A 12,314-nucleotide genomic window follows, 5' to 3' on the forward strand; every position below is an offset into this window, starting at 1 on the left:
AAAAAGGGGAGGAGGGAAAGAGGGGACCAATGGATACTTTGGTACAATAACAAACACTTTTTGTAAAAGCAGTATAGAATTTGTAATAACATATCAGTGCATACTTTATTTATGAAAATATACACAAATTGTATATCATTCTCCAAAAACAACAAAAATCTTTACAACAAAAAGCAGACTAGCCGAACACAATATATTAGCTATAATTTAAACTTTTTCTTCCATTTTTTTTTTGTCTTAAACATATTTCTGTGTGATGTATATTTGTGTACATTTTTATTTCCTATAACACGATTCACTCTGCTTTTTAAACGCCCATGCATTGACATCATCATGTCTGGTCAGAAATAAGTTAGACGTGTTACGCTGACCCCCCCCCACCCCCACTCCCACCCCCCCATGTGGCTGAGAGGTTTGTACATCAGACTCAAAAGTTGCAGCGTCGCCTCCATCCGCGGCCACACGTGTGCTAGCGTCACTACCGCTTGTGTTTCATCTCATAAAAATCGTGCAACATTGGTAACACCCTTTTTGAAGAAAGAAGAAAAACAAATCCCAGAAAGAGAAAACAAAAAAAAAATACCTATAGAATATCTTATATAATAAAATAAATTCAAATAAAACAAGATGCCTAAGCTACACACGAAAAAAAAACAAAAACAAAAACAAAAAACGCAGATTTCTAATATCGTCATGACAGCAAAGGCTGTGCTAACGGCGATAATCATAATAATATATCAATTGTCAGAGAACAGTTAAAAACAGACTGTCACCAGCACAAATTAACACTGGAAAGTCAGTGAGACCTCTAAACATCATAATACAGGAGCGAGTAGCGCGTCTTCTCCAGGGATGCAGGTGATTAAAGGAGCGTTCCAGCAAATAGTCATCGACAAATAATTATCTACTCGCCTCTACGCCAACAGGAAGTCTGGTGACACGTTGAGTGCTAACGTTATTAGCCCAGAGGCTACAGTGAAGAATTTAGATGTGGATTCTGCAGCAGGGAATTTGTCTGCGCTAGTTTAGTATGTTTTCCAGAACTTTTTTTTTTTTTTTCAGATATAGTTTCACAATTCTATCTTTTTTAGAATGCGATGAAGCTGATTGGCTGTGAAGCTCTAGAAAGGAACTCTCATCTGACTTCCTGTCTTCCTGGAGGCGAATAGATGATGACCAAACTTTTAACGCTTCCTTTAAATACTTGTCAGCACGATTGTCTCTGTGTCGTGATTACAGCGCCCCCTAGTGTTCCTGTGAAGGACGCGCAGGAGTTCTGCTTTTGTCCGGAGCTCGGGGTTCAACAGTCTTAACAGTCAGACCTTATATGATGGGGGGGGTGGCTAATGTCTGTCACATGACTAGTAAAGCAATCGTGACTGGTCAGAGTGGATGAGTGACAGATGGAAGGGGGGGGGGGGATGACCCCCGATCAAATTTTATTTGAGGGTCTGGACGGAGAGAAGTGTGTGAAGAAGTGTGTGTGGAGTTTGGAGGAGGAGGAAGAGGAAGCTGATAACCTCATTCTGGATTTGGGAGGCGGTCATTAAAAGATCTCGACTGGGCTCAGCGACGGCGACCCCCCCCCCCCCCAGCCTTCAGCTAACAAACGGACGGTGGCTGAAGAGCTTTCAGGAAAACGGGTCAAATAAAAAGCCGAAGCTGCTCCTAAAATCTAACCAGTAAAACCTGAAATCCTTCATTTCCTTCACATTAATCTGACCTCACAGACACGCACCCCCCCCTCCCACCAGCGACAGACCCGATAAACACAAACAGGTTTCAATAACACAATAATAAGTGTGTTTTCTCAAAGTTTGACGGATATGTTTGCGAAAAGGCTGATATGCCCAAAAAAATAAAAAATGAAAACCTGCAGATGCTTTAAAGGTGTGAAACATCTCCGGGGAATTTAGATCATCATTAAAACAGCAAATGTACACAGAATGATGAGACACTATTTTACACTTTACACTGCTGCCCATGAAGAATGAAAGCAAACAGTTCATTCTTTACTCCGCTGATATAAAACCTGTGGTTCTGGGATCCTGCCCGACCCGGTAGGTCAACAGATCCAGTCCCATCCGCTCCGACTCATCAACACGTTTGATATTTAAAGAAAATGGAGGATTCTGTCAGGGCAGGACCCCGACAGCCAATCGGGGAGCAGCTGACGGCGCTGCCAAGAAATGGCCAACTTTCCATCTCTAGAGGCTAACTTAAGCTAGCACATCTCTCTAGATCAGGTGAGAAAGGTCGAGTGAGAAGGGTCAGGTGGGAGGGGTCATGACTTCCTGTTTGGTCAGAGGGTGGATCCTGGGTCAGAAGAGACACCCGTTAAATTAAAAAATGACTTTAACATTATTTTTCTACATTCTCTTTGATTCACGAACTCATTTAGGGAGTCGGGATCAATCGGTTTTATGGATCCCAATCATCTGGATCAATCGGGCTCCTGGCAGTAAAGGTCTGGTTCCAGCTGAAGACCTGGTTGACTGAGTTTCAAAAAAAATCCTAAACTCCAAAATCAGTTAAAACTCAAAAACACTAGAAACAAAGTCTTTTAAAATAGTCATTAAAAATTCAATTTATTTAATTTTAATTTTTTTTGATATTCAATTCCATCATTCTTGATGTTTCAAATTGCAACTCTTTATTGTTTTAGAAACAATGATTGTTTATTAATTTAAAGGAAAAAGTTTTAACTCGACTTTATTCAAACGCAAATAAACTCTTAAATTTAAGGCGGTCCCGCCCCCTGAGCTGCAGTGGGAGCTGATTGGCTTAAATTACAATCCAACAGAATTGGATTACATAAATAAAATTCTGCAGGAATGAACACTGCAGTGTGTGTGTGTCTTTATGTGTGTGTGGGGCAGATGTGTTCAGGTGTCGGGGCAGGAGGGTGTTAAGGGTAAAGTGCGCTCCGTTTGTGACGGAGTCCTAAACAACCATTGCTCACTGAAAACAGTCCGAGTCGTCACGGCTACGGCTTCCCTTCCTGCAGTGCCCCCTGTTGGCCTGTCGACGTATTACACTTTATATACACGCATAAATATTATTAAAAAAAAGAGACGCATCCGCTGAGAATCAACATGTTTGCTTTTTTTTTTCTTTTCTTTTTTCCTGTTTCTTTACGGGACGTCCTGCCGAATATAAGCTCATATTTACAATCCCTGTCGTCTGCTGTAATCCCCCCCCTTCCCCTCCCCAGATAAAGAGCTGCCCCCCTGCCTGACGCTCTTTAAATATATATATATACTTGTGTTTTTTTTCCTGTCACACAAAAAGCCACAAAGGTTACAGATTGCTTATCTACACGGTACCTCGTGTCCACGGCACAAAAATAAATCAGCTGCGTTCAGCCGTCACGTCCAGGAGGGACGTCTGTCCAAACTGTCAAAAAGCTGAGGTAACAAACCCACACACACACACACACACACACACACACACACACACACACACACACACACAAACACGAACACACGCCTCTTTCAATGTGGGCGGAGCATCTGCGTCACGCGTCATCGAGCCGCCGCAGTTCATCCCTGATTCGAAGAGAAGCAGTCTGTTTACCTCGTCGGCCGACGAGCCTCCTTTTGGCGGCTTGCTTCGGTTTACATGAGGACGCCCGGGAGGGTGGGGGCCCACTGGGAGGGTGGGGGCCCACTGGGAGGGTGGGGGTCCACGGGGGTGTGGGGGGGTGAGTTTGTGTCTTCATATTCACACTGAGACGAATCCTAAACAGTCAAACCAGGAGGACAAAAACACCACGCTACAAAAAAAACAACAAGAAAACGTCTGAGGCTCCAGAGCGACCCCCCCCCAGGAGCGAGGACATGAAGGGTGTGTGTGTGTGTGGGGGGGGGGGGGCTCGGCTGTCAGCATGGGGGGGTAAATAGTCCAGGTGGCCAAAAGTGTGGTTTCACTAGCCCACAAAAATGTTCATTCATCGAATCCCTGGTTTAGAGGCTCGACCCCTGGGGGGCCAGTTTAGTGTGTGTGTGTGTGTGTGTGTGTGTGTCGTACAAGTGTGTTAGCATGCTTGTGTTGTGAGGTGAGTTCAGTGGTGTGTGTGGGGGGTGGGGTGGGGGGGTCATGTACACAAGCCACTGGTGCTCGCCCCCCCCCTTCATGTGACCCAGGTGTCGAGTCTCATTCTCTTCACGTTGGTCCCGTCCTGCTCGGGGGGCTCGGTGGAGGAGGGTCGCAGGAGGACCATGGTGGGCTGCTGGGGGGCGGCGGCGGCCTGCTGGTGGAAATCCGTGGCCCCGCCCCTCCCGTCGTCCCGGTCGCTCCCCTCGTACGAGCTGCCGTTGCTGCTGAGGCTGTCGACCGGAGAGCGGCCCTGAGCCCCCGCCTCCAGGAGGAGGGACCCCGGGTAGGCCACCGTCACCAGACCCTGACCCGGCGCCGCCCCCCCTCCTCCGACGCCTCCGCCACCGGTGGAGGAGGGGGTGCTGCGGTCACGGTTGGGGGAGATGGGCTCGGACTTGATGTTGATGTTGGGGTTGGTGTTGACGGTGAGGGCGGCGCCCTGAGGGATGTGTCCCACCGGCCTGGGGGGGGGGCAGAAAAGACAAGGAGGAGTCAGACGACGGAACGCAGCGACAACAAAGACTCAAAGGAGGAGGTCGCCCCGACAGGAAGTCACAGCGGTTCAAATAGATCCTAAATCAGGTCACCTGACGTCTGAGGTCACCTGACATCTGAGGTCACCTGACATCTGAGGTCACCTGACCTCTGGGCGACCTCCTCCTTTAAACCCGACGCCGACACACGAGGAACAAAAGACAGGAACAAACAGACATCTGAGGCCACGGAGACTGAAGCCATGCAGCCGTCCAATCTGGATTAGTTACAGGACCTGGAATAACTCCACCCTTCCAGGAGCAGCGCCCCCTGCAGGAGCGGAGTGTGTTCTCTGATGACAGCAGCTCGGTTCTGTCCATCTGACAAACATCTGGCTGCTCCTCCCTGAGTTTAGACGGCGTTTGGAATCATCGCTGGATCTTCACACGTGTTTGTGATTGTGTGTCAGACGCACAACCAGAACCTCACAACCAGAACCTCACAACCAGAACCTCACAACCAGAACCTCACAACCAGAACCTCACACTTCCTGTGTTCCCCTCCTGGCAGCAGACTGGAGACACTCGGCGGCGGCTGGAGGAGGAAGGATTGACGAATGCTGAGGTCGACCCGGCGGCTCCCTCTGGTGGCGTTAAGTAGACCCAGCGCCCCCCGAGGACTGTCGATACAGATCGGTTTGTTTATTAAGGAAGAAGAAGAGGTTTGTCTGGGGCTCGGCGTTCGGGGAACTCGTGTCGACTCGGAGTTTGTCTCGCTGAAGTCGCTCTTCGCTCGCCATTTGGGAGTCGATCAGGTCAGAACTCTCTAACTAATCCTGTTCCTATCAGCTGAGTTCTTCTGTTTTAATAATAAACCCCCACCTATCAGGCGTCAGGAGATGACACGAGGAGGAGCATTTTTCTGCAGGATGACAAGAACTTTGACTCATCCTCTGTCCTATGTTTTCATCCTTATTACAGTCAAATCACCATAATGTGTTGCTATTCTAGTAGATATAGTGAACCTCAAGGCAGGCGTCTCATCTGACGTCTGGATGATTTATTCCTGAATAATTTGCGGGGTAGGGAACCTTCCAGAGTGACCAGCCGTCCGGCCGCTGCTCTAAACACGTTTGTGCCTCGAGATGCTGGAGGTAAAGTCAGGTGCCAGAAAGCGAACATCTCGACCTGCCTGGACTGTTGGATCAACCCTTCCTCCTCCTCCTCCTCCTCCTCCTCCTCCTCCTCCTCGTCTCTGGCTGGAGGCTGAGCCGACCTGTCACCGCCGCTGACACCGGCTGCTCCGCGGCTCGCTGCTCTGACGCCGTCAACAGGTTCTCGTCTCTCCCTCTCTCCGTTCGGTTTTGACGCGGTCGATCTGAATTTGAAGCTTCCAATTACGGCGCTTCTCCCCCCCCGGGTGTGTTCTAATATGTCACATCATTATCCATCTGCAGCGCCCCGTCTCTAATATTCCCTCAATTACCGGCAGACAGAGAGGGAATTTAAGATAGCGCGCCTTCAGGCGGTCTGCAGCTCCGTGTGCTCGCCGTCACTGACACACTGAGACCCGGTGCACTCCTGCTGTCTGACATACAAATGCTGCTTCCTGCACACACACACACACACACACACACACACACACACACACACACACACACACACACACACACACACACACACACACACACACACACACACACACACACACACAGTCTCTCGCCGTGCCCACTTCATCAAACTGCTGCCGCCCGTCCCGGCGCAGGTAGATGGATGGAGGTGCTGGGAGGGCGCCGTGGTTACGGTGGGGCTGGAAACAGCCGAGTCAGCGGGTCGGTGACAGTGATGAAGGCGGGAGCGGGGAGCTAGCCTCCAGCGCCAGCAGAACGCCACGGTTCAGGGTGATGCGGTGAGGAGATGCCCCCGTTTTCCCACAATGCTCGGCTGATAACTTCCTGCGTTAGCCGAGTAGGAGCAGACATTTAACCACAGCAGCTGCGTGGGCGACACACGCGGGGGTGGGGGGGCAGGTTTATTAAAGCCCAAACAGCAGGAACGAGTGAGACGAGGTCACGGCGCTCGACCCAGATGTGCGTCCACACGTGACGCACGTTCACCGTCCGCTCCAATAAAACTCCCATGAACACACGGGAAGCCTCCACCCAGGCTGCCGTCGGGGCACGGTTTAGTTTTTTGTTGTTGTTGTTGTTGTTGTTTTAAATCCAGCGTCTGTTCGGGATGAAACAACAGAATTTGCTGCTGAATTTGAAATCACTAGAATTTAAAATATTTGTTTCTGCTGGATTTTTCCGACCAGGTGAAAGAAAAGTGGAGTCGAACGAAGCCTCTGTTTTTTTAGCCTCATGGCACCGATAGCTCAGATGCTAACGTGATGAAGAGACGTGAAGCTAAAAAGAGGCATCGACTGGATCAGGAAACAAACACTGAGGAGGGTAATTCAATGCAACCTGCTGGGAGGCGGTTGAAGGAGCAGCCCGGACATTAACATTTAGATTGGGGAGCGAGGAAGAGGAGGAGGATGAGGAGGGAGGAAGCCAACAGGTGCTCGCTGGAAGACGGAAGCAGCGGAAGACGGATGATTAATAAGACAGGAGTCATTTCCTGGCGGAGCCGGCGGTCGGCTGGAGATTGTCAGTCGGCGTCTGATTAGAGGAAATCAGAACCAACTGGAGCGATCCGGGCGGCAGAAGCGCCCACGCCTCCACGGGATGGCAGGATATTCCACTTCAACCATCAGTTTCCACGGCGACTGTGTCACGGTGAACCCGTCCGACGTTAACGCTGGCTCCTCCCATCTTCTCCAACAAGACGTGTCTTGGTTAGCGTGGCTAAAACGTTAAATATTAAGCGCGTTTCTCTGATATTGGACACAAACAGAGACCAACTCTCCTCGGTTCATCTTTTCCGTACCGCTTCCCCTTCCTTCGTGGGTCACGGGGGTTGCTGGAGTCTATCCCAGCAGTCACCTCACTCGGGAATCGCTGAGCCACATAAAAGACGAACAACCACACACACTCACACACACACACACGTATTTTCATGAATTAATTTCTTCTCGTCAGACAGAAACAAACCGCCGAGTCCCTCCTGACAGCTAGCGCTACTTCAACCGTCTGTAATGTCGAATTAATTTAATTTGTAGTCGGAATTAAAGGATCCGAACATTAAAAGGAGACACCCACCAACAGGAGACCCCGCGAGTGGCACAGGCTATCAACTGGTGATTACGACTCTATCCAAACAACTAGCTGTGACAGCTAAGCTACATCTAAACGGGTCTTTGTAGTGGCGCCGCTGCAGGCGTGTGTCTGAGGAGTCGAATGCGTCTGACTGTCAGCTGCCACTGACAGCTTTAAGTCACATTTTACTGCAGTCGGCGTGTCGACTAAAAGCAGCTGCTTTCATTGGCGGAGCTCACGGCTGTCAGGGCGCAGCGTCTTCCTCTTTGTTCACGACACATCCAAAGAGCGTCAGATCTCAGATTTAGGTGGCATGAGAGTTCTGCTAACCACGCTCGGCGAAGCCTTAATCTGGAAGAAAAATAAAAGCCTGACGAAAATGAAAGAGCGATGGAGCACAGAGGCGGCGACAGGAATCACAGTCGACACACAGATGGGGGAGGAGGAGGAGGAGGAGGATGGTTTGCGTCGCCGCGTCTCTTCTGTTTCTTTGGGTTATTTGAGCTCAGAGCGGAGCGCCAGCACAACAGCAGCGGCACATTTAAAAGGCATAGCATGGGCCCGCGTAGCGCTAGGCGCTAACGTTTCATTCACCTCAGGTTAGCAGCAAAATTGGAGATGCAGTTAACCATCTCCGCATTCTGTTTCTCTGCACCCCACATGCTGTGGAGAAAAAGGGGGACAGGGGGGACAAGACAAGAGGGCGTTACAAGCTGCTACCCCAGGCGCCGGTTAGCTTAGCACAGCTACACTGGTCACACAGAGATATGCTGCTACTGGCTACATGGCTATGGTATATAACGGCTCTAAAACAGGAAAGAGAGATCACCGTATTTTCCGCACTATAAGGCACACCTAAAAGCCTAAAATGTTCTCATAATCCCGTAGTGCGCCTTATAATCCGGTGCGTCATATATATGGATTAATATTCATATTTAATATTGGTTAAAAACATGATCGGTGAAAAAAAGCCAGCAGTCTGGCGCCAGTCATGCCGCACTCCGCCACCAGAGGAGCCCCCTCACAAGGCACTCGGGCCTACGCCCCCTAACAACGGTAGTCAAGGGGCGTCACCGAAGTCCCGGCTCTGAGCTGCTCTCAGACGGTAGAGCAGACTGTAGGAGCACCGGTGGTTACGTAGAGAAACATAAGGAACTTTCAACAATTCTATTAATAAAGGTTGACTGACTGACTGATCTCAGTATTTCCTAACTATTTGGCGTCAGAAATAACCCACTTTAAACTGAATTGGTCTTAAAAATGCCATTGTGCTGTCATCTGGAATCTAGTGACGGTCCATTCTATTAGTCTGTGGAAACACACGGAGAAACTGGCATAAAGGTGAATGAAAGACCCTCAAAGATGAACTTCCAGCCTTTTCTGAAATTTAAAGAGCAGAGTCACTGCTAGACAAGGGTGTCTGGTGTGCTGCATAGATTTACAAATGTAGTTGATAGCTCTGGGGGGGCGGCTGAGGGGCGCATTCAGGCTTGTGTATTCTGTCTGCAGCGACGTGCTGTGAGATTCACGGCGGTGAGACACCGACGTTAAAGTCAGTTCTAGGAGTAAAACAGCGTCACATTTGACAGTAAATTATCAGCCTGACATTAAAAACTAGTTGAAAATTGTTCAGGACACACAGCAGCAAATAGCTGCACCTCACCTCCGACTGGACTACCGATCGATCGAAACAATATTTAATTAATAAATGAAGACGAACGTCGGAGCTTAAATATCTGCTTCTGGAGACTCCTGTGGAGTCATTTTGTGTTTGTTTTTAAAAATATGCTTTTAATTTTTTAATTCAATCAATTGATTGATACTTAATTTAATGCAGGGACCGCTGGGCCGCTGCCGTTCTAGACTTTAAGAATGTACTCTGAAATTTTTTTTTTAAGTGGCATTCATTCTAGATTTCTCTCCAAGGTGGCATCAGTGGAGGTCGTACTCTTCTTACCTGAAGTAATTAGAATTAATTTAAAAGTAGCTCCTATAATGCTGCTAAAAGAGCACCGTTTCTTTTAGAAACGCCTGAGAGGAGGACGGATCAGAACCGACTCACATCGGATGAGTCCTGACTGTCGTCACATCAACTTTTCACTGAATTACTTCTGATCCAAACAGGAAAAGAGCTGAAGAACCAGCAGGAACCAGTTCAGCCCATATAGCTCTGGCTGGCGCAGCTAGCTGTCTAGCCTCTCAACCAGGGGTTAAATGCAAGGGGGGCAGGGGGGGCTCAGAGTGGGATCAGAGCTGAGTGGGGGGGTAGTATCTAGGTCAACACAAAGATGAATCAACCGCAGCTGGGGTGATGCTACCGCTTCACGGCGCCGTACGCTACCGAATCAGCTGACACGCAGATAAAACCATCAGTTTGAGGTCAAAGGTCAGGCGATCAATCCCAACCGCGACTGGCTGGCATGGAGGAACGGGAGCTTACACCAGGTTACTGAGCGACGCCAGGCTCAGCTGCTGCTGCTGCTGCTGCTGCTGTTGCTGGGAGACGGCTGGTTGCTGTTGCCAGGCAGCCATGTTTCCAGGCACCAGCCCCGGCGGCGTGAACGTCTGGAGCGCCGTGAGATCGGCGCTCGTCAGCTGGTACTCTGAGATGAAGGGACGGAGAGAGGAGGAGAGGGAGAGGAAGAGGGGGTGAGGGGGATTGTTTTACATCATACAACTTTCTGGAGCATCAATATTAATCAGAGCTAATCCATATTAATGGGGACCTTTGAAGTGGAATGGCTCCAGAAGCTCTCACACTGCGAACAAAGTGAATATTCATACTGGTTGCCGGCGTCACGCGGCAGCGTTTCCCCTTTCTCCACACGACACTCCAGGTTTTTTGTAACATAATTCAGACTAGATGTTTCATTTGGTTTTATCTTTCCCACTTCTACGGAGCGGAGATGCGGCTCCGCCGTCTTACCGGTGTTGTAGGCCGTCTGCATGCTGGAGAAGGGCGCTAGGAGACTGGGCGTTGCCACGGAGACCACTGGTGTGGTGAGAGGCTGTGCCACCTGGGAGCCACCTAGCCGCTGAGCATTCTGGGAAGACAGACAGGGAGAACAGAGGTTGTTGAATGTGAAGGAGGTGAGGGCGGGGCCAGGGCGTGTGGGAGGAGCAGCCGGGTTTCTTAAAGGAACAGTTCACCCAAACTTAAAAATAATTTCTGGAGCTTGACAGTAAAACAAGTGTTGAAACGTTTTAATTAACAACTAAAGAGGATTATTTTAAACACAAAATCAACCTGTTTTTTATTCAAAACATGAAAACAGATTTCATTTGGCTCATCAAGCAAATTATATTTCTTAAAAGTTCCCAAATTTAATGTGAAAACACTATTTACCCCCTTTATGATGAAATAATGGACCTCCAAGAGATCTAGCCTGAAGCGCTAGCGTGACACACACGCTCAATGCATGACTGCTGACGGGATCTCTGCACACATCGCTCAATGGAAGCTTCACACATGCAATAGAGAAGTTGTGCACGTTCTTTACGCATGCTAATGCTATTAGCTTAGGAGCTGCAGTGATGAGCTCAGCTTTACAAGAGAGTCAGTTTGAAATCTGTGGGCTTCTGGAGATTTGGATAACAGCGTGTATTTGTTTCTAAATTAAAACATCTCACATCATCTTGTGGTGTTTGGTTGTTCGCACTGCTAATTTACTATAAATCTCATGCCTGCAAAGTTTTGCGGACTAAAAAACTTTATATGGAAGTGAAGACAGCATGATTGTATTCATAGTTTTGCGTTGTTTCTATAAAAACTTCCGATAAGATTTGCCTGCATCTCCTCTGTGGATTTAATTCAAACTCAACTTTATTTCACATTGTTCCACTGGTGCTCTGGCTCAGCTGAGGCTCTTCATTGTTTCACATTCCTGTAAAAACTAAATGATACTTCAACGTCCATCTAACATCTACAACCCGTTCTTCTCAGATCTGTGGGGGGAAAAAAAAAAGCCCTCGCTGGCTTCCACGCTGAATCTCGCCGCTGCCTCCATATATGGGCAGAGCGTAGGAGTCGACACATGACTTCATCCGTTCTCATCGGGGTAATGGTTAGCATGTGCTTCCACCGTACAGCAGAGTGCATGCAGAAGCCTTGTAATGTGACTGAAAACAAGGGAATTGCGCCGTTACCCCTGATGTCTTTAAATATAAACACATCTTGTTCTAATCCCACTTGAAATAAAAGCCAAACTTAATCCAGCCATTTAACTGCAGCCCCGGATCCTGAAATATTTAGCCCACGAACTCCGTTCTGGTTTTATTGGCAGATAACATAAATAGAATCTGAAGCAAGCCCAACACTAATGACTAAAGTGTGACATCATCAGCAGTTACATCACTTCGCCTGTGTAGGACAGAGGAAAATGTTTTATTCATTGTGTGAGAAAAACCTCTCTGAGGCGGTTAACTCTTCGCTGACACTTCACATCTGCATGCTAGAGGATGAGAAGAGTCTGACATCTAAACGTGGCGTCGGCACGGCAACGTGGTTGGCGACGCCACGCGCCATGTTATGTGGCATCACGGC

At 48.7% G+C, this 12,314-nt stretch overlaps 1 protein-coding gene across 8 annotated transcripts in view; it reads right to left on the reverse strand.

Moving 5' to 3' along the window:
- Positions 1–406: 406 nt before the first annotated feature.
- mef2d (myocyte enhancer factor 2d) overlaps positions 407–12,314 on the reverse strand; it is a 67,997-nt gene continuing 56,089 nt past the window's right edge. For 5 of the 8 annotated variants that reach the window (XM_068322985.1, XM_068322988.1, XM_068322989.1 and 2 more), the window contains 4 exons: positions 10,698–10,815; positions 10,212–10,374; positions 8,366–8,434; positions 407–4,559 (listed from right to left, as the gene is read on the reverse strand). In XM_068322985.1, coding sequence (XP_068179086.1) covers positions 4,133–4,559; positions 8,366–8,434; positions 10,212–10,374; positions 10,698–10,815 — 777 coding nt within the window. In that variant the 3' untranslated portion in view covers positions 407–4,132. The remainder of the gene's footprint in view (positions 4,560–8,365; positions 8,435–10,211; positions 10,375–10,697; positions 10,816–12,314) is intronic. The other 3 variants (XM_068322990.1, XM_068322991.1, XM_068322992.1) reach the window with 1 other exon arrangement.

This window comes from Antennarius striatus, chromosome 9, assembly GCF_040054535.1.
Source record: "Antennarius striatus isolate MH-2024 chromosome 9, ASM4005453v1, whole genome shotgun sequence".
Lineage (NCBI taxonomy): Eukaryota > Metazoa > Chordata > Actinopteri > Lophiiformes > Antennariidae > Antennarius > Antennarius striatus.